At 51.6% G+C, this 22,583-nt stretch overlaps 1 protein-coding gene across 4 annotated transcripts in view; it reads right to left on the bottom strand.

Moving 5' to 3' along the window:
- The window catches only part of NR5A2 (nuclear receptor subfamily 5 group A member 2), a 138,857-nt gene extending 124,684 nt beyond the window's left edge, over positions 1-14,173 (bottom strand). The window contains exons 1-3 of one of the 4 annotated variants that reach the window (XM_077902403.1): positions 13,867-14,173; positions 10,816-10,832; positions 2,094-2,210 (exon numbers count right to left, since the gene is read on the bottom strand). In XM_077902403.1, coding sequence (XP_077758529.1) covers positions 2,094-2,210; positions 10,816-10,832; positions 13,867-13,934 — 202 coding nt within the window. In that variant the 5' untranslated portion in view covers positions 13,935-14,173. Of the gene's footprint in view, positions 1-1,802; positions 1,877-2,093; positions 2,250-10,815; positions 10,833-13,866 lie in introns of those variants that run through there. The other 3 variants (XM_077902399.1, XM_077902398.1, XM_077902402.1) reach the window with 3 other exon arrangements.
- Between the last annotated feature and the right edge of the window lie 8,410 nt (positions 14,174-22,583).

Genomic DNA, 22,583 nt, shown 5'->3' with positions numbered 1-22,583 from the left:
GCAGCCCCAGCTCTCCCCCAAACTTGCGTGTGTTAGGCTTGGGGGGAAAAACTGCACTCTGTGTCCTTTTCTATTCCCCCTTCGCCCAACAAAGTAAACTCCTAACTTCGCACCTACGGGGCACAGCGAGGCAAACGTGTGCAGGAGGATGTGGTGCCCACCGCGGGGATCCAACCCCCAAAAGGACCGGGCCTGGAGGCGGGGGACCCTCTGGGACAAAGACAGAGTCCGGGGGGCTGGCTGGGCACTCGCCGCTGTGCAAGACCCGGGCACCTTTCGGTTTCCCAGGTGCTGTACCCGGAATCCGTCAGGGCAAAGGAGTCCCTGAATTAAGGAACTGGGGGACACGGGGGGCCTCGTAAAGCCAAGGCCGCGGAGAGGCAAGCGGGGAAACCCGCCCCAGCAGCGCGCGCTCCGCTGTCCCGAAACCCAGTGGCGGGTCCTCCTCCTGCTCGGACCAGGGCGCGTCCCCGGCGGAGGCCAGAGCCAGGGTGACGGCCGCGTCCCCAGACACTCTCGGGGTGCAGGCCGCGGGGCCCAGAGGCAGGCGCGCCCGGCCCTCCCTCCCCACTCCGTTTTCGAACCCGGAGCTGAGCGAGCGGCCGCTGCCTCGTCCCGCGCCCGGGCACCGCGGAAGGCCACCTGGCTGCCTGGGGGCGGGAGGTCGCGTCCAGAACGCCCCTCCCGGACTTTGCAAGGACACGACTGCGGTGGCATTTCCCTGCCCCCGCCCCCGCCCCCGCGACCCTCACTGCGGCCTCCCCCACTTCTGGATGCGGCGTCTCTCTGAGCGTCTCTCCCCGAGTCTCTCGGAAACGCGCGCGCGCAGGAAAGAGGAGCAGAAACTTTCCTTTTGGACCCAAGTTCGCGCCGGCCTCGCGGGCGCCCCAGGGCGGTCTCCCCCGGCCGTCCCCCTCCGCGGCCGCGGACGGGGAGTGCGCAGCCCGAGCCCCTGGCGCCGGGTCCCCCGCGTCCCCACGTCGCGGGAACCCCAGGGGCGGGCGACAGTGCCTGTTTGGGGCAGCCGGGTTGCTCCAGCAGCCAGCCAGCCCTCGAGCGAGCCTCGGGGACCCCGCCGGCCGCCAGCCCCGAGCCGCAGCCCCGCGGGGCGACGTCCGGGCCCCGGGCCCGAGCGCTGCAGGCGCGCCGCCCACCCGCGCCGCGGGGCGCACGACCCCAACCCCGGCTGGGGCTCGGCCCCCCGCCCCCCGCCCCCGGCCCTTGCAAGTCGGCTCCGGGGGGTTGGGGGAGGATGGCAGGAAGCCCCCGTGCTCCCAGGCCCGCCGGCCCGCACATCCTGCGCGCGGGCAGGGGCGAGGATGGAGGAGCGCCGGTGACTTTTCCTAGCATTGTTCCCTCCCCGGCCCGGAGCAACTGCGAGAAACTTCCGAAGGGCTCGGCCTCCAGGGCTGCAGCCGCGGCTCCGCCAGCACGGCTGGCTCGGGGCGGCCGCTGTCAGCGGCGAGGAGCCGGGAACACAGGCAGGACCGCATCCTCCTCCCCGCTCTCGGGCCGCAGCCGAGGCCCGAGGCCACGCCGCGGCCGCGCCTCCCTCCACCACCTCGGCCACGCTCGCGCAGAGGGCGCGCCTGGGGTCGCCTCGCCACCACCCCCCCCCCCCGGGCCTGCGCGCGGTCCCCCAGTTGCCCGAATTGCGGCGCGTCCCAGCGACCGCGCGGGCTCTTGGCGGTGCCCACGCGCGTTCGGGCGCCGCGGAGCCGAGGCGCTGGGGGCCACCGCGTCCTGCCCCTGCGCTCCCCTGCACACGGGAGCCGGTCCCCCTGCGCCCAGAGACCGAGAACCTGCTCCGGGTTCCGGGAAGACGTTCCATTTCTCAGAAGGATCTTCTTATTCTGAAGTCTGCTTAGCCCGAAGCTACCCCCCCCACCTCCACCCCTACCCCCGCACCCCGGGTTGCCATAGAGCTCCGAGCCTCGCTTTTTTCTTAATTAGAAGCGGCCAATTAGGTTCGGCTTGGAAAACCTCCGCCCCGCATTGTTCAAGAGCCATAAACTTTTACGCCGGCCGCCGGGGGTGGGGGGCCCGGGAGCGCAGCGCGCAGCTCGGGGGCGCGGGGCGCGGCGCCTCCTTACCTTGCATGTTCTCCGGCATCTGCCCCTGTTCCCCATGCGCCCGCGCCAGTCCCAGGGCTTCCGTCTCCACTTTGGGCAGCATGACCAGGCGGCCGCGGGCGGGGCAGGGGTCGGCGTCCGTCCGGAGGCCCGGCACCTGGACGCGGGACGGAGGGGCGCCGGGGTGCTCGCGGGGCGGCCGCTCAGGACCCGCGAGCCGCGTCCAGCCCCGCAGCCCCAGAGCCGCCGGCGAGCTGCCGGGGGGCGCACGGCGGGAGACGCGCCGCGGCGAGGTCGGCGTCCCGGAGCCTCTGTCTGGCTCGGCGAGGGCGGCGGCGAGGAGGGCGCAGCTGCCCGGGGCGCGGGCGGTGGAGGCGGCGGCGGAGCTGCTGCTGCTGCTGCTGCTGCTCCTGCTGCCGCTGCTCCTGCTGCCGCGGCGGCTGCCGCTGCTCCCGGACGGCTCGGGCGCCTCCCCCCCCGCCCCCCGCGCCCGCCCTGTGGCTCAGGATCGCCAGGGGTCCCTCGCTCCCCCGCTCCCTCTCGCCTCCCCCCGCCCCTGCCCCGCTCTCCGCGTCCCTCCCGCTCGCTGTCGCAAGTGTGGAGTTGCGCGAAGTTCCGACCTCCCTCTCCTGCCCCCCGTCCTCCTCCCGCGCGCCCGAGAGCGGTCCTCCCAGCCCCGAGGGCAGGGGCGAGCCGGGGAGGACAGGGGAGGTAAGGAAGCCGGGGCTCGGGGAGGGCCGGGCTGGGGGGGGATGCCGGGGAGCGGGGCCGCGGGTTCCGGCCTCGGTCGGACAGCGGCCGCCAGCCAATGAGGACGAGGCGCTCGCTCCCGGCCCCGCGCCGGCCCGAGCTGGGCAGCCCGCCCTAACCCCTCCCGCCCCACCCTGACCTGGGGCGGGGGATGTGCGGGCGGCCGGCTCTTCCCGCGGGCGCGAGGCGACCTCTGTCTGAGCGCCGCGGCGGAGGCGGGGAGGCCGGGCCGGCGAGGTTCCCGTGCGCGCGGGGGACGCGGGAGGGACGCGGGCGGTGCGCGCGGGGCGGGGGCTGCAGGGCCGCTTAGACACCCGCTCGGACCCCCCGGGGAGACGGGGCCGGCCCTCCGCGGCCCCAGGGTGGCCTCTCCAAAGAGCCGGCCTGCTCCCCGGGGTCTCCCGGCTCCGGGACCCCCTCGGCCTTCGGTCCGCAAGGGCCCCGCCGTGGGCGCCGCGCGGCCCGGCTCCCCGAGGAGACCTCAGCCGCGCGGCCGCGAGCCCGGCGCCCTCTCCCGCCGCAGCAGCCCCGCCAGCCCCTCGGCTCCGCCGCAATCGCTCCGCCGCCTCCCGCCCAACAGCGCGCAGGCGGCGGGCGGACCGCCTGAATCTTGCTGAACCGTGTTTCCACGTTCAGTGCAAAGACCGGGGCGCGAGGCTTTCCTCTTTTGCATTCTGGGGTCTCTGGTGGGACAATCCACATGAGGCCCAGAGGCCCAGCACTTTAATAAAGTTTTAAAGAACCATCTGCTATGTAAGCTCTTCGGCCACCAGCCCAGCCACATCTTCAAAGTTTTCAGATCTCATCCCAACGAGATGAAAAACATTTTTTTTCCAGCCTCGTGACTGCATATGAAATGCCTCCTATGCAGTGTCTGCTGTGAGATCGGGTAATTATCAGAGTCCACCCACAAGGGGGTGAATTTGAATCTCAAAAGATCTGAATTTATTCTATTTGAATGGCCTAGAGATCACACATTCAAACTGCCCAGTCCAGTATTTGATGAATTGAAAAACACTCCAATCATCGCCATGATTAATCTACACTTTTATATGAAATGAGTTGTTCGTCACCCACTGGTGTCTGGCAATTCAGATGCTGTTGGCTCTCTAAATTCTTTTTTCTCCCTTTTTTTTTTTTTTTGTCATTTTGTTCTTCCATATATATTCAGAAGCTAAGTTATTTAAGTCTCAGTTTTGTGGCATCATCAAACTTCATAAAAATGTCTCGACTTGGGAGGAGGCAGACTGTCCATGAGTTTGTAAAGTGCAGTGGGCTGTAGTTGCCAAAATTAGTGACCCTTGAGACACTGGGATTTCTGTGATAGTATCAAGTAGCACCGTCGATCCATTTTCAATATTACTAGTTGTTTTAAGTACCATCGTGAATTAAATGTACATACGAATACGCACATAGTTCAGAAAAGGAAAGGAATTAACTCTCAGGGCTAGAATCAGTTTGTGTGCGGTGCATTGTGGATTCGGATGAACTCTGAAAATCAGTTTATTAGAAAGTCTTAGGAGTGCCCTTCACTACAGTCAAAGAGCTTATGGGGACATTTATGTTGCACCCTCACAAACACCAGGCTGGCAGCTATGAGGGACTCCAGACTCTCGGACCTCAGAAGAAGCTTCAGGCTCTCAGTGCCAGAGGGACAGTCCTCTGGTTGGTAGAGCTGAAGGAAGAAGTTAGGAGAGCTGAAAGTAGACAGAGGGCCTGACGTATATTTGCAGCATGGTGAAATGCTCCCCTGGACTTGAGGCAGAGCCTGACCCAGCCAGGGCCAACTTTGTGATCACCTTCCTAACCCAGCTTCAGCCCCAGAAGGGGCGTGTTTAGACCCTACTAGCGTCCTTTCAGTCCAAGGCCGTCTGGTCTCACCCCGCACACTCCAAACCAGGAGTGATGGTGACAAAGGGCCAGCTGACGTTCATTTATCCCCTCCCCAAACCAGAGGAGGGGGGAGGGTGCATAAGGGCCGGTTTCAAAAAGCCACCCTCTAAAAAAAGTAATGCACACTTGTATCACAGAGGACAGGTCCCAGGCGCCTTGCATTGTTCTGAGACTCTCGTCCAGGCTGTGGCGGGGAACCCAAGGGGCATGGAAAGTGCAGGAGGTCTCAAGCAGAGAGAAAACGTGGGTGCTCCCGGCCTCCTGCTCCAGGGAGAGAAGTGTTCCCCAGGGTCAACCCTATCCCAGATCCCCTGGGGACGTCCAGAGCCCTGTCTGCGCTGCACAGGGTGGAAAAGCTCCCCCTGGAACCGTTCTAGTCAGAGACTGAGGGCACAACTCACCTTTTAGCGGTTTTCTCCTCAAGGAGTTTAGGGGAGCAGTAAGCATCCCCTACCCTGGGGAGGACACAGGGGGCGGGGTGGTGGCACCCACCAAGCTCACTTGCACCCTGCAAGTGCATCCTGCCCCCACCCTCTCAGTCCCCTCGTTTTGAATGTTCTGGGGCCCTGACCCTCCAGTCCTGCTGGGCCGGGCTGCACCGGAGCCCCCCGACAGCCTGGCGGTGACCCGGGATGGGCCTGGACATCCCCACAACACCCTCCCGGAAGGAGGGGGACAGGAGGAGGTGCCCCGGGTGGGCCCCCTGAGGATGGTGCTAGGTTGCAGGGGCAGCAGCGAGGAAGAAGAGCCAAGTGGCGGAGAGAGGGGGGAGGCATTCGAGGTGGGAGCAGGGAGCGGGGCCTGTCCCTGTCCCGACCCACCGACAGCCCCGCGAGCGGCTTGGAACACCGAAGCCCCCCCGCTCAGCCAGGGGCATCTTAACCCGGCGTCTCGGTGGGCGCACATTTAGGGACCCCCCCACCCCCTGCGGGGGACTTAGCTGGCGGCGCAGACCACCGAGCAGAGGCCGGGGGCCGGGGGAGGCGGTTGCGGCCGTAGCCACGGTGCGCATTCCCGATTGCGTCCCCGCATCCCTCTGCCAACTTCTGGCAAACTTCTCGCCCCTCGCCCCTCGCCTCCCCCGCGCCTCCCCCTTCCTTCCGACGAGGCTGGTCTCCGGGGCTCGTCCTTCCCGGTCCTGACTTTGTCTTAAAGCATTGATTGACGGTTGCAATTATAAAGGATGATGGCTCGGGGAGGCTCCCGCAGCCTTGATGAGCCCGAGGAGCGCAGTCCTGGCATATTTTATCCAGGCTCAGCGTTACGGGGCCGTGCGCCCCACTCAGCCGGCCCGCACCCCCCACCCGCGGGCGTGTCACCCGCCGCCTCTGCCCGGCGCCTGCATCTCAGAGCGCGCGGGAGCAGCCTGCCCTTGACCTGACCCGGGCACTGCCGGCGGCCCCCGCGCTTAACGCGTGCAGGCTGCAAAGGGAGCGGGCAGTGGCACGGGTTTTTAGGACTGGTTCGCGTGCCCTGGGCTCGGAAAATACAGGTGCCCACGTAGAAGTGCCACTCATCCCGCGCGCCCGGGTCGGGGGTGGGGGTGGGGGCACTCGCACAGCTGCATTCTTGGAGACAATTTCCAAAGGCCTCCTCCTTTGCTACTTTTTGGTGTTTTTAAGAAACCAGCATCATTACTCTTCTCGTAGCATGTGTCTAACTCTCAGCCTCAGAAGTAAACCTAGATTTTGTTTTTTGTTTTTGCTTTCCGAAAAAGTCTCCACCAAGTGGCCCGGATAGCCAGAGGTGAAAGAGAAGCGAGCTTATCAGCCTACTGAAAACTCGGGCTCGGCCTCATTTTCTCCGCCCCTCCCACTACAAAATCCCATCAGAAGCCACTTTAGCCTTTCTCTGAAAATTAAGTTTAGCTAGAGTTCCAGAGTAGCGCTCCTGAGCCCAGGGGGCTGGCCTATCCGCCCCCACCCTCCCCTTTCCAGGCTCCCCCAGCCGGGGGCCAGAGCACTTTGATGAGAGGGGTTAAATTTCAGCACAGACCTACAAATTACCAAGGGGCACCGTACTGGCCAAAGCTTTGAAAAAATAAACTTGAATAGGTGAGAAGTCTTGCCTAGTTAAAAAAAAAGATCCTTTCCTGGTACATGTGTAAGTAACTACTTGAGACCTCATCCACCCCAGCCGGGAGAGCAGGAGGAGAAATTGCCATCAATTTAGACACACAAGCCCGGGAAAGACGTGGATTAGGGGTAGCCAAAGGGGGATTGATTCACGATCACTAGGAGAGGACCTCAATATATCGTGGTCCCAACTTCACTGAGGGGGGAGTGACAAGGTGAAGCAATTATCCAGGTGATCTGGGCTCCTCCGGCCCCTTTCCCCAACCTACCTCCCACCCTTGCCCTAAAGGAAAGGTGAAGTTTTCGGAGGGTTGGGCCTGGATTATCGTAATCTGCATCTCTGTAAAAAAGAAGAGCTTCCCAAGTAGACTTTTTGGCTTCATTTTCTTTGGAGACTATTGCCCCAACCCAGGGGTCCAGGCGCGCCCCGCTTTGGTGTAGCGGGTGCCCTTCTCGAAGTGGGCGGGCAGATCCGGTCTGGAGCAGGGCGCTGGCGAGGGGAAATACCCTTGGGTAGGTGGTCCAATCTAATCTAGCTCTTCCTCTGTCATTGAAATGGAGATGTGGGTCAGCCCAGCTCCAAACTGCGAGACGCCACTGTCGGAGCCACCCCGTAGGTCCTGGGGACCACGCAGTGCGGGAGCGGTGTTCTGCAGGTCGGAGGGGGCGCATGCAGGGTTCCCCCCTCCCCCCAAGCCCCCGCCTCGACCCGGACTGGGAACTGATCTGGGCCCCGGAGGCCTCAGGGCCACCGTTGCAGCGAGCCCGGCCGGACTGCAGGGGACCTGAGGGCAGGGGCTCAGCGCCGTCGAGGCCCTGGGCTTGGGAAAGCCCCCGCGCTGGGGCTTCAGATCTTGGGATCAATGGGCGCGGAGCTGGGTCTGTCCACCCCAGGTGGCCCGGAAAGAAAGGGGGGGCTCGCGGTGGTCTGCTCGCCCTCCCGCCAGCGGTGCGAAGGCGGCCCCAGGAGGGGGCTACGCGGTCGCAGGCTTGGGGTGCCGGCACCTCCCCCAAGCTAAGGCCAGTGTGACGAATAGGACGCGGTGGCCCGCGATCACACAGGCTTGGGACCGTCCCCCCCCCCACCACCACCAGGGTTTCTCGTCTGGAGACTGAGGATGCGTGTGGGGCACCTGGTGCGGGCTTCCCACGGGGTTTCTATTCAGTCCAGGGCAGGTGGCCGCTGGAGCAGGTGGGCTTGGGGGCCGAGGCTGTGGACGGCCAGGTCGGGGCACGGGTCAGCAGCCACTGCAGCAGCCGGCGCTGCCTCGGGGACCACCATCTACCTCCCTAGGAAAACGCCCCGGTTTGTCAAAAGTACCCAAAATCGGGGGGGTGGGGGGTGGCTGTGTGTGCTCAGAGTATCCCGTTTGGCCCTCAGGGTAAGAAAAGGGCCTTTTCTCTCTGAAGTCGGTCAATCATTTTGAGTGGTTTCTCTGCCCTCCTCCGACCCACCAACTCCATCACAAATAGATGCTCCCCGAATGTTCTCTCAATTCCCAGGTCTGTCAGCGGCTGTGGAGTTGCCAGCATACAGCCCATAACTGCAAGCGAAACTCCCCGCCCCCCCCCACCCCGACTCCAGAGGTCCTCTCCAGGAACCCAGAGCACAAGACCCAAGGTGCCCTCCTACCTGCTTAGCTCTGCCCCAAGGCTCTCTTCTCCCACCCTGCTCCACCCTGCCCCCTACGTCTCTCCCCATCCCACCCTTCTGAATTCTGCTGGGATCTGAGTTCCACGGTGCAATGAAAAGAAAGATAAAGAGCCAATTCCGAAACCGTCTTCTTAAACCCAAGATGCCTTTTGGAAGAAAGTCTGAGTAGATAAACATTGTTTTTAATCATAATTCCTTTATGTCAACAAAGGCAAATCATCACAACTTTGAGGAAAGAGCATGGATTTCAGAATCACATCCACGAACTCCGTTTATAGTTCACTCCCCTGACAGGGCAAGTGATGTTGGGCAAATCACGTGACCTTTCTGATTCACTTTTGTCATCAGTAAAATTGTCAACAAACTTTATAATCGCATGAGACAGTGCCGGTAAAGCAACATATCATTCTGTTAATAAATATCAGTTCTCCTCTATATTCATCTCTTTTCCTCTAACTTTAGCCACACTCCTCTTTCTGCAAGGAAAATAACTAGGGAGGGAATCGCTAACCATTCTAGAACGATTTAAAATAAGATCCTTCCAGGGGGAAGTACTTGCTAATTTAACTGCAGCGCTTGACATAGTCCTTAGGGACTTAATTACACCCTCAGATAAAACTGCTCACCAAAAAAAAAAACAAAAAAAACAAAAAAAAACTGCTCACCAAACTGCTGCTGTTCACCTGTATTCAGATTATTTGAAGTTTAAAAGTTAAGTGTGTCTTTTCTTACTTATTACGTAAAAACACTCATATCAGAGCTTCCCAAAAGACTAAAAAGAGGCAGCCTTTAATAATTTGGTCAGGTTGAGTCCACCTGGTTCTTCCAGGCCTAACCTCTCAAGCTCACGCTGGTTATATTTCAACTCTTCCCTTGGGGCCTTCCCAAACATCAAGGCCCCCACACTCCTAAAGCTCCTTGAAGCCAACTGGATTTCTCACAGAAGTTTTTGTTCCAATAAGGTAGAGAGTGGGGCAGTGAAACCCGAAGCAGTAGCTTTATCCTGAGGTAGGTTCTAGTCTTCAGGAGCAAGATGTCTGACTCCTGCCCTGCATAAAGCATCCCTGGAAGTGCTTGGGGAAGCTGGGCCTTCAGGGGGGAGTCTGTCCCAGAGCCCTTCTCTAGCTCATCTCAAGTTCAAGGCTGAATTTAAGATAACCCTAGACGTTGTGTCTTGGGAGAGGCGTTAAGTAAAAGAAAAAAAGCTCTACCAAGCCCCTCTCTCCTCTCTGCCTCCATAAGTCTCTCTTGGTTTATTAGAAGTGATGTTAAGGAAATCCTTTGGCTCCAGTTAGAACTTGTAGATCAAGGTCAGCAAGGAGAGTTTGGGAAGCACCCTGTTGGAGTTGGGCTGAGGCAGGGAAGGAGAAGAGGCATCAGAGTTTAGCTTCCTGGAGGGAACCGGCTGCCTAAGCCCAGCAGCAAGAATCAGAACATGGATTTGGGTGACCGAGGTTCCTAACAGCACTGCAAATAAAGCCGGCCAGAGTTTGGGGTGGCATAACAGGCATTTTCTACCGCATGATGTCTACTTTCAGAGATCAGTATGGGCACAGAGCTTACTGGAGGTTATTGCTGGAATAAAATCAGATTCTGAGAGTGCTAAGAGGACTAGATAACCAACTTTATACAGTGTCTCAAGAGTGTTTGCATTGTGTATCATGTACTCCTAACTATGCAGACGCAACTTCCTGTGGACATTATACAACAGCATCCTGAATGGGTATAATGTCCATAAATGCACTTAATCTGAAGAATTACGTGAATTTAATACAAATCAAAGCAATAATGTTGAGCACGTTGCAGAAGAGTCATTAAATACTTGTTATTTTTCAGGCCGTTCAGATTTGGCTCTTTTGTTAATATGGACAAATACTTTATTCTTTCTTTTTCTGTTTCTCTCTTGTGCTCTCTTATGTTACTACTGTATATCATCAGTGAAATTGCCCCATTTGGGAAAAAGAAAAAAAAAAAACCCACCTAAGCCAGAAACCAAGAACTTGGACAATGTCCCAGAACTAGTTAACTTTAAGGGAACAATCTGGTTATAACCCGAAGTCTGCTGCTTTTACACCACACTGTGACTATCTTGCAGGTAGGCAGAGGGAGCAATGGTGTCTTATTCCCACTTTTCTGTAGGAGTACAGACATCTGTACACAGTTTTCATGGAACCACCAGTGCGCAGAGAAGGAGAATGTCATGGCCACCCAGGACCCACAGAGACAGCACAGAGGCACATTTGTTAGTACAACACAACTGAATTAATGTGGAGTGGGGAACCCTGAGTGATCTCTACCTGCCTTGGCCTCGGTCTTGTGAACCCCTCCCCACGCCATCCTGATGGGCCACCTCAGTGCCACTGCAGAGACCGGCGAGACGGGCACCCTCTACAGCTGCACCTGCGGATTCCTGTCGCCGGGCCTGCCCTGGCCAGTCAGAATCCAAGAGGCAATTCCTCTTAGGGCCGGGGTCAGTCCCAACTGTTCAGACTGAGGGCTCACAACGTCCCCTTTCTATGGCAGCCCGTTGGGTGCCTGGTCTGGCCAAGAAGCCCCCAGGAATGACCTTGGGGGCCACCCCGGGCGCAGATGGAATCCCAGGTACTGGGAGAGGGAGAGCGCGGGGTCTGGACCGGCCCGGCCGAGCACCAGCTCCGGAAGGAGGTTTCTTTGACCGGAAAATTGGCTGGGATCTGCTCGTCCCGGGACCTGGCCGGGAAGTGCCGGGAGCTTTAGGGTTTGGGGGTCGCCTCGCCGAGCGCCGCACCCCCGGAACTTAGCAGGCCCTGGGGGGGCCCACGTCGCGCAGGTTCTGGCCCTCTGGGACCCGGACGCCCCACGCCCGTGGGTTGCAGCCCTCCGCGCGCCCGGGGCGCACCGCCCTCCGTCCTCAGCGGGCCCCGCGGCCTGGGGCCCCGCGCGGTGCCTGGGACGCTGCGCGGAGACGGGGGCGGGGTCGCCCTCCGCGGGTCGCCGCAGCTCCGGGGGGGGAGGGGGGGGGAGTCGGCGGAACTCCACCAGATGCGCCACCTCGGGATCCCCAGCCCCGCCCCGCAGCCCCCCAGGCCCCGCGCCCCCCTCCCCGCCCCTCAGACCCCCCCCACCCGCAGCCCCCAGGCCCCTCCCCCCGTGCAGCCCTCCAGGCCCCGCCCCGCAGCTCCCCAGGCTCCGCCCCACAAGCCCTCTCGCAGGCCCCACCCCCCCGCGCAGCCCCAGGCTCCAACCCCGCAGCCCCCAGGCCCCGCCCCACTACCCCCCCCGCAGCCCCAGGCCCCGCCTCCGCAGGCCCCAGGCCCCACCCCACTAGCCCCCCCGCAGGTCCCGCCCCCGCAACCCCCAGGCCCCGCCCCACAAGCCCCCCGCAGCCCCAGGCCCCGCCCCCGCAGACCCCCCCGCAGGTCCCAGGCCCCGCCCCACTACCCCCCGCAGCCCCAGGCCCCGCCTCCGCAGGCCCCGCCCCACTAGCCCCCCCTCAGGCCCCACCCCCTCAGGCTCTATGCCCCGCCCCACAAGCCCCCCGCAGACCGCCCCCAGGCCCCGCCCCGGCAGGCCTCAGGCCCCGCCCCACAAGCCCCCCCGCAGACCCCCCGCAGGTCCCAGGCCCCGCCCCACTACCCCCCGCAGCCCCAGGCCCCGCCTCCGCAGGCCCCGCCCCACTAGCCCCCCCTCAGGCCCCACCCCCTCAGGCTCTATGCCCCGCCCCACAAGCCCCCCGCAGACCGCCCCCAGGCCCCGCCCCGGCAGGCCTCAGGCCCCGCCCCACAAGCCCCCCCGCAGACCCCTCCGCAGGCCCCAGGCCCCGCCCCACAAGCCCCCCGCAGACCCCCCCCAGGCCCCGCCCCCGCCGAGCCCCCGCAGGCCCCAGGCCCCGCCCCACAAGCCCCCCGCAGACCCCCCGCAGCCCCAGGCCCCCCCCGCCCGGCTCCAGCGCGCTCTCGCCCCGGGAACGCGCCGCCAGTCCCGCCGGGAGGGGGTGGCCGTGAGCGCGCGCGGCGGGTTTGCGGGCGAGAAAGATCTGAGATGCTTCGGGTTTCTCTTTCACCTGCTCGTGCTCGTATTTCCTTTTTATCTGCAGAGCAGCCGATTCTCTGTTGCGCTCTGATTGCTTTCCTCGTGTTTTCTTTTTCGTAAGTACAGATTTTTTGGGGGGTGGGTGGGGGGAGTTACCATTTCCTCAATGGATATACTATAGGGTGTAGTGGCCCATAAAAAAGCAATCTCTGCACTCAGTGGAGTCAGCTGGTTATCAAGGGAGAAGGAGGAAAAGCCCAAGCCTTGATTTGGCTTCTTGTTTCAGCAGCGGAGCTGGAACTCGGGAGCTCCTGACAGGCCCCTGCGAATTCGCAGGGAAATTCCAGTTCCAAAGCCCAAGAAAGTGCTACAGGAAGGGGCACAGGCCCTTCCAACGCTAAGGGAAAGGAAGGAGGGCTTGACTGCCAGCTGACTATTAATTACAGGCCACTGGAAATCACTTCCTTTTAGTCCTTTACTTTTAGGATTAATTGAATGTATCCTTGCTGTAACACTAATATTTTTTATTCTTCTTAGAAATGAAAATTAGCTTTATTTACCTCCATTTATAAAAGCAACCCACGCCCATTATTTCGAGAAACAGATAATAACCCTTAAATTCTAATCCTTAACGATGGTGTGTGTGTGTGCACATGCATATACATACATATATATTTCCATATATATTTATTTATTAAATACATATATTGAAAATACGTGGATTTTGCGTGGCTTTTATTTATCAGAAAAACAAAAGATACTCTATAGTGTCTGCAATCAATGAGACACCATAGCGTGGTATGGCTTGAGGCTTTACAAATATCTGAAGCTATTTGTTAACGTTTGATCAATGATGCCTCCATATGGTTAGCTCGTTTCAAGTTGTTCAAATTGTAGCTTATTATCTCTGATTAGAAATTATCAGAAAATATTAGTGATGAAATATATATATTATGCATTTTTGTTTCTGTTAGAGACTAATGAATGGACGTCCAAAAACAGTGGATATAATGAATAATATTGAAATACCCATTTGCTTTTTTTTAACTTTAAGCAAGATAAATGGGGGATCCCTGGGTGGCTCAGTGGTTTGGTGCCTGCCTTTGGCCCGGGGCGTGATCCTGGAGTCCCGGGATCCGGTCCCATCTTGGGCTCCTTGCATGGAGCCTGCTTCTGCCTCTGCCTGTATCTCTGCCTCTGTGTGTGTGTGTGTGTGTGTGTGTGTGTCTCATGAATAAATAAATAAAATCTTTTAAAAAAAGATAAATGTGTGATACATACATGGGCTTATGTGCTTTTAATAGACAAGAGAAGCAATGGCTTATAGTACTAAATACATCAATGAGTTTAAATTACTTGAATTAATGTAGTAGCAGAATAATAAATGGATGATAAATAGAGCAATTCCTACTTACCAATAGGTGTAAGTCCGTGCTTCAGAGAATCTTGCAAATTTCCAGTATCCGAATTAGAAGACATTCTTAGTAAAATTATAGGTGATCCTTTGGTTTAACGCAGAAATCATTGAGTATAAGAAAAAGTGCAGCTTGTCAAATTTTGTAGCCCTTGGGAGGTCACACAAGACTACAGTAACCTTTAGTGAAAGTTAAAAAAGTAGCAAAAAAAAAAAAAAAGAAATCTAAGAATTCAAAAAGTTACAAGTAAGTCTTTCCCTGGACTCTGTACTTTTTCCAGCATTAGTGGCCTGCTGTAAACCATGTATCCAGTTACATGATGGTTTCTAATCAGAAGAATGGAAACTTTTGATAGGCTTAGATGTATCACATGACTCTATGCTAGTTGATAAGAGGACCCTGTTATAAAGTGACAGCAAAAGAGATAAGAACTCCTGGCAGATAATGGCAAAGAAATGATTAACTCAGAAGTGGAGAGGTGCTATGCAGCACAGAGAGTGGAAAGTTGTAAAACTGAGGGGTCAGAAGATCATACCTGGTGGATAAAACTCCAAACCAACTTAAATCTACTAACTAAACTTAAGCTTGTGTCATACCCTCTTGATGTCATCACCTCTTTGCAAAGAGGAGGACAGGCGTAGCTCTTCTGACCTCTGTAAACATATTTTAGATGATAACATTAGGACACATTAATTCTTTAAATGATGACTAGAGATATGATTGACACTTTAAAATACTACAGGTAGCATTTCCAATCTTATGGTCATTTATTTAATCATGTGTTGTCAACCAACTTTTTAATCACACCTCTTCATTAGCTGCAGAGTTAATCTTGGCTTGTTTGTACACTGGTCAGTTGATGAAAAGGACAGCCTATCTCTTTACTCCAATAAAGTAAAAAATTTATACTTTGAGGTTAGTGCTGGCAAAGTGATGAATGTATAATACATTTTCCATGATTTCAAGTTATTATTCTTTGCTTGAATCCACAGGGAAAAATCTGGATTACTTCGCCATGAAAGAACTATTACTAAAATGACCAACAGTAGTTTTAGGTTCTTGTTAAAGATCCTTATTGTTCTTCAAGGTAATAAACTATGGATTCTTATAATAATGCATATCTTTTCCCATGTTGTGGAACAGTTTGGTGTTTTCTTGTTTGTTTTGATTTCTCGAATGAAGCAAACATTTTTCCTATTGTATTTAGATTCTAGTTTAAAAACTCAAAATGTTTATGTACAGCATTTTTCTGTTTAGAGATTCTACTTAGAAAACTCAAAATGTTTATGTACAGCATTTTTCCCATCAAAATTATATTTTCTTGGATTAGATTTCACTGCATATAATAGAAAAGTCAGAATAAGAGTGGTTTAAATAAAATCTTAATTTTTCTCTTAGAAGTCAGATGTAGACAATCCAGGGATGGTACAATAGCTCTACAAAGTTGTTCAGAACCTGATTCCTTCCATTTTACTATCCTTTATCTCTTGTCTTCATGTTTCAGAATGGCTGCTAGAATTCCAGCCATCATTCCATACCAGGAAGCAGTATGTAGAAAGGGCAGAGAACGCATACTTCTTTTTAAGAACATTTCAGGAAAGTACCACATAAACACTTTGCTTATATCTCACTATGCAGAAATCAGATACATACTTACCTTTAGCTGCAGGGGAGGCTGGAAAGTGAAGTATTTTAGATGTACAAGCATTTCAAACTAAAAAGGTTTTGGCGATTATAATTATCCATGTTAGTTCTTTGCTTTTTTCTTTTTTTTAGAGGTTTTATTTATTTATTTGATTATTTTAGAGAGACAGAGAAAGAGTGAACAGGGGGAGGGATGGAAGGAAAGGGAGAGAATCTCAAGCCCACCCCACTGTAAGTGCAGAGCCCCACTCTGGGCTCTATCCCAGGACCATGATCTCATGGTCCTCAGAAACCAAGAGTCAGCTGCTTAACATACTGAGCCACTCAGGCACCACTGCTGTTATTTTTAAATAATCAAACAACAGGGACACCTGGCTGGCTTAATGGGTAGAGGATGTGACTCTTAACGTTGTTGAGTATAGAGCTTACTTTAAAAAAAATAATTAAAATAAAAAATTATTTATAAAAAGTAATGAATAATCAAACAATAATATGACCTCAATACTAGAAATGTACCTATAATATAGGTATGAAAAGGGGATCCCTGGGTGGCGCAGCGGTTTAGCGCCTGCCTTTGGCCCAGGGCGCGATCCTGGAGACCCGGGATCGAGTCCCACGTCGGGCTCCCGGTGCATGGAGCCTGCTTCTCCCTCTGCCTATGTCTCTGCTTCTCTCTCTCTCTCTCTCTGTGTGACTATCATAAATTAAAAAATATATATATAGATATATATGAAAGGATATATGACTCTGCGAAGCAGCTCTTCTCTTAACAGGAGGACCCCAAAATATTTTCACTTCTGTGAATTATGAGTATTTATTGTATTCAAAATTAAAATTGAGAAAGTGAAAAGTTATTGATTTATAAATATACTAATTTATTTTTATTGAAACATGTTAATATGCATAACACATGTTAAATAAAAGGCAGGCGCCAAACCTCTGCGCCACCCAGGGATCCCTGAATTAGAAATAACCATTTTTCAAAATAAAATAATTCATAAAAAGCATTTTCGGAAGTTTTTTTAATGTCTCTCTCTATTTTTTTTTTAAATCTTTTTTTTTTTTTAATTTTTATTTATTTATGATAGTCACAGAGAGAGAAAGAGAGAGAGGCAGAGACATAGGCAGAGGGAGAAGCAGGCTCCATGCACCGGAAGCCCGATGTGGGATTCGATCCCGGGTCTCCAGGATCGCGCCCTGGGCCAAAGGCAGGCGCCAAACCACTGCGCCACCCAGGGATCCCTCTCTCTATATTTTTTAAGGTTTTATTTATTCATTTGACAGAGAAAGAGGGAGAGAGAGCACAAGCAGAGGTAGGGGCAGAGCTAGAGGGAGAAGCAGGCTCTCTGCTGAGCAGGGAGCCAGAAGCAGGGCTTCATCCTGGACTACGGGATCATGACCTGAGCCAAAGGCAGACACTTAGCTGATTGAGCCACGCATGCGCTCCTCATGTCTACCTTATAGAAAGTTGGTTCTCATATCTGCTTCTGTGTTCAGTCCTTAGCAATATATTATCTTGGTTGAAGTGTATATTTAGAAAATATGGTCTTCAAGATATGAAGTTAGAAAAAGGAGGACTAAAAAAAAATAAATAAAAAAATAATAAAAAAAAAGAAAAAGGAGGACTACTACAATAACTGTAATAATTTTTTCAGATAATTATGGATTTTTTTCTTCAAAACTACACCAAAACTCCACAAGTAATATCTTCTTAAAGATTAGTCGAAATGTGGAATCTGAAACCATATTGTGAACTTTCTGTGCTCTATGACTCTAAAATTCATTGACTTATTTTATACTTCAAATACACCCTTTACCTATGCATGATTTTGTTGCATCTTACATTGGTAATTTGGAAAATGTAGGTTCATCAAATCTGACAAACTTTCCAAATGTCAACAAACACATTTCGTTATAGAGTATCAAAAATTCTATTTGTGATTATTACTAGTGATCTCATCAAAAGTCTTTAAAATCCTGCAAAGCTGTCAAACTCACAGCGGAATATACAAATTTTCTTAAATCCAAATTTTCATTTGTAAGCCTGAATTTATCAATAGGGAAAAGTACCATCAGTCTGTTTTTTTTTTTTCATGAAGTAACAGGTTCCTTCATATTTGAGAATTTTCTCCAACATACTCATGTCTAAATAACCACAGATTGTCTGTCTGTCATTCTTAAAATGTAAAAATAACATTCTGTTTTAAAAAGCAGCTAGGTCAGCTCCCCATTTGAACAATCACATCGGTACTTTTCCTAGAATCAACAATCATGTTTTGACTTGAGCCTTTAATGTTACTTGAAGAACTTGAAGAACTACAAGCAGTACATTAAGGGAGAAATTCACGTCTTATGGCTCAGCTTGATTAGAGATGCGTTTTGCTTTATGAAGTAGCTGTCTTCTTGAAGGGTTACGTGGTAATTGCCTTTTACAACCCACCTCGTATATTCACGCCCTAGTTGTTCTATGGTTAGAATACAACATTTGGAATTTTTCATAAAACAAAATGGTCTGTTAATTTCATCTGTTTTATTTTTTTAATTTAATTTAATTTAATTTTAAAATTTTATTTATTCATGAGAGACAGAGAGAGAGGGAGGCAGAGACATAGGCAGAGGGAGAAGCAGGCTCCATGTAGGAAGCCCGATGTGGGACTCGATCCTGGGACCCCACGGTCATGGCCTGAGCTGAAGGCAGATGCCCAACCGCTGAGCCCCCCGGGTGCCCCAATTTCATCTGTTTTAAAAACACACTTTCGTATTTATATTTCTGTGAAATTGTGGGTATGGAAGAAATCGGAATTAAATTAAAATGGATGATTTCTCCTCTTGTCAAATACTATGAGCCCAGGATGTTGAAAAAGAGGCACATTGAGATTCCTCTGTGAATAGAAACTTTTCCTCTCATAGGCCCTCCCTTCCCCATCTCCATACCCAACTGGGGGTGCCTGTCCCCAGTGTATTGTGAGGGATTCGCAGGACCTGGGGGAACTGGATCCTTCTCGCAGAAACCTATGCTTTTAGCTGTTCTTATGGCTTTTAATCTCTTTGAAACAAATGTCAAGATTATTTAAAAATATATCTCTACGGACCTTGGGGATACATTGTCAGTGGTTAGAAGACTGGTTTCTGGATGAACAGTTTTATTCATTGTCTTCGTGGCCATAAAGTTGGAAAACTCCACAATGTTTCTCTGAGCCCTTGATACTCTTTAGATAGGCTCCCTGCATGGAGCCTGCTTTTCCCTCTGCCTGTGTCTCTGCCTCTCTCTCTCTCTGTGTCTCTCATGAATAAATAAATAAATAAAATCTAAAAAAAAAAAAACTCTTTAGATGGAAAGACTTAAAAAAGAAAAAAAAAGAAAGACTTGGTGTTGGTGAGGGGTGTGCCCACGTAGTTGTATCTCTGGCCCAGGACCCTAGAAGAAAAGGTAAGTGAATAGAAAGGTGCCTACATATATCTAAAGAGACTATGTATGTTCCCTTAATGACCACATTATAATCTAATTAGATCAGTTGCTTAAATCAGAGTGTCAATGACGCAAAAGTCCGAATTTTTCATTCCTATGGAAGAAAAAGTTTCATAAAGGAAAAAGCCGTTTGCAGGATCCCCCGGACACCTGTTCTCTCCAGCTAGCAGTGAGAGAGCAGGGCCTCGATTAGGAAGGGACGGCCACCTGCAGTCACTGTACGGTCAGTAAAGAGGTAAGGGACCTTCTCTGAAATCTCGATTGGATTAGGCTACTGGGTCACTTAGAGTATAAACGTATGCCTCTAGCGAGTTTCACTGTTAAATTTTAGATTTTATTTTATTCTTTTAGGTTTCGGGTAGAGAATTTGCCTCTATCAGTGATCAAAGGCCACACAGATACATTTTCAAGCCTTCGGGTGGTTTTAAACAATATTAACATCGACGCTTCTTTTGAACTAAGCAAATGGGGTGTGTATGTGTGTATGCAGGTAGTTTATAACTTCATATATGGACTTTTGTTGTAACACAATTTCATACATTATGGAATAGATTTAGTGGTCACTGTCTGAAGGTTCACGTTACAGTTTATGATCCCTTTTTTCTTTGTTGTTTATTCTGAGTACTGTTATGTTTTCATTTCTCCCTCTTGCCTTTCTTTATTTCAGTTGAAATATTGGAATATAACTTCCGAGTGATAAACATGCTTTGTGGAGAGAGACCAGATAGAAGGGAAATAAGAATAAAGAAGGCTTTCTCTCTCTCCCCGTCCCCTGCCTTTTAGCTGTGCTGTTGGCTCAAACCCGGCCTGATGCAGACTCCCCTCCGTATGGGATTGGGTGACTTGAGGTCTGGGTGAATTCTGGAAGGCAGGGTGAGCGGTGGCCAAGGCCGTGACTGTGCTCCTCAGGGGTGCTGGAAGTGTCCCCAGTTAAATATTCACACAGCCTCATCAAGGTGAGATTTTGTTGAAGAGACCTCCTCATGGAATGTGGGTAGTTTAAAACTGGTGCTGGTTCACACGAAGTGAGGAAATTGGTGACTCTGGCTGCCAGTGGGGCAGGCATTTGGTAAACACGCTGTTTTTTCCTCTGACCTTTAAGTTCTTTTTTTTTTTTTTAATTTTATTTATTTATTTATTTATTTATGATAGTCACACACACAGAGAGAGAGAGAGAGAGAGGCAGAGACATAGGCAGAGGGAGAAGCAGGCTCCATGCACCGGGAGCCCGACGTGGGATTCAATCCCGGGTCTCCAGGATTGCACCCTGGGCCAAAGGCAGGCGCTAAACTGCTGCGCCACCCAGGGATCCCTGAGCTTTAAGTTCTTTTGTGCACATAACCAACCCAGTCTACTTTGCACTGACACCATGGTAGGCATTATTTAATTTTTTCTGCTAAATATATAGTGAATTTCAAAATATGATTTTTATTGACGTCCATGACTATTAATTTTATTTTGTCTATTTTTTTCTTTAAAATTTTACATATTTTTAAGTAATCTCTACACCCAACGTGGGGAACAAACTAGAACCTTGAGATCAAGACTCACATGCTCCACCAACTGAGGCAGCCCGGCGCCCCAACCAATGACTACTAATTTTAGATGAAAATCCAGAAAGGTGGGGGCACCTGGGCGACTCAGTGGTTGAGCATCTCTGCCTTTGGCTCAGGGAGTGATCCTGGGGTCCTGAGTTTGAGTCCTGCATCAGGCTCCCTGCATGGAGTCTGCTTCTCCCTCTTCCTATGTCTTTTCCTCTCTCTCTCTCTCATGAATAAATAAATAAAATATTTAATAAAAAAAGAAAATTCAAAAGGGGCATATATTTTCATAAGCATATTTTATACCTGTAACTACTTGGAAATATATGGGTCTTCTTTTCTACATGCCAAAATGTTTAACATATTATTCAATTCATAAAATAGCATTGTCCATCAGCTTCTCAACACTCTGAGGATGCAATTGTGTTTCCCTGGGAGACCATGCAGTTGTACTTGGTGGATGCAACCTATCTGAGCATGAGAACACATTCTGAGATCATGATACAAATGAAGGTGGTAGTTAAGAACCTGAGACTTGGGATCAGGAAGTTCACAACTCCTGTCCCTGCTTTGTCCTTTACTCAGGGGCAAAGTAATACTTGACTTCCTTAAGCCTTATAAATTCTTCAGAAGTGAAAATGACAACAGAATCCAATAGTGTTGCTGTGAGAAGTAAAATGAGATCATATGAGAATGCTCAGTGTCCTGACTAGGAAAGAGAAAGAGCTCGATACATATTTAAATGCCCTTAAAAACCAGTATGGACCGTGTGACTTAGAGTCCTAGGGGAGAGACATATCTTTCATTATGGAACTTTATTTTATTTATATTTTTAAAGATTTTATTTATTTATTCCTGAGAGAGAGAGAGAGAGAGAGAGAGGCAGAGACACAGGCAGAGGGAGAAGCAGGCTCCCTGCGGGGAGCCTGAGGCGGGACTCGATCCTGGCACCCGGGATCAACCACCTGAGCCAAAGGCAGATGTTCAACCACTGAGCCACTCAGGTGCCTCCTCATTATGGAATTTTTGCAAGTTTCTTTATTCACGTTTTGTCTTTGACACCTGTTCCGTCTGGTCACAGATACTACTTGACTCCCTATAGATCTCATATGATTCTTCTAATTTAATAACATAGAGTGATTTGCTTTCTCTTCCTTTTTGTATGTGGCTCATAAAACATGTAACCACAAAAAGGTTGAATTTTATGATTTGTTGGCACACCTCTGATTGGACAGAATTATTTTACAAAATGTACTCAAAAGTTGAAGGAGGATGGCACCGCTAGGTTCCCAATAACTCCTACAGGAACCTTTAAAAAATATTATTTACTATTTGTCACTCTCTTACTTTTCTGTAGAACTTACTGGCATGCAGAGGAAATATTACATTAATGAGTTACTTTGGCCTTTTGAAGCTTATCTATCTGGTCAATTAAATAGAAATAAATACTCAGTACTTTGTGAGAAATGAACATATTTTTGTGAAAGAGGGAATGGAGTAACACTCACGTGTGTTACCAATAACAGGTGCTCAGTACTCAGCCCCAGTGACAGTTAAGAAGCAATTTACATTCCGACTCTGCTGGGGAAAAAACACAAAAACAAATGAAAACCTCAGTTTGGGGTCATTATTTTTCTCAATCAAGTCCCAGTCTAACCATTTCCTTTTGGCAAATGTGAGCATTTTCCACGATGGCTTTCTGTCTTAACCTCAGTATCCCACCCAACTCGGTAGATACCACCCCGCATGGCGTACCTATAATGACTCACATTTTCAAAGATACATGTTTATAATGATAAAGCATTATTTGCTAACTGATTTCAGAAAGGATTTGTAAATGATTGACAGATAACTAATGAGTCCCCAGGCATCTTTGCCAAAATCCAAAAGGCATTCAACAATGTCATCTGAACCCATATTGCATGATGATGTTAAAGTTCAGTTAATGAGTTACAGTCTCTGTAAACTTCCTGAATATACTCTTCCAAGACATTATGACACGTCTGTTAGGAACTGGTATTCTTGTAAAATGGGATTTCTGGTGAGCATTGCACATGAA

The sequence above is a fragment of the Canis aureus genome, chromosome 6 (genome assembly GCF_053574225.1).
Source record: "Canis aureus isolate CA01 chromosome 6, VMU_Caureus_v.1.0, whole genome shotgun sequence".
Taxonomy (NCBI): Eukaryota; Metazoa; Chordata; class Mammalia; order Carnivora; family Canidae; genus Canis; species Canis aureus.
This window is presented reverse-complemented; position numbering and strand designations above follow the sequence as displayed.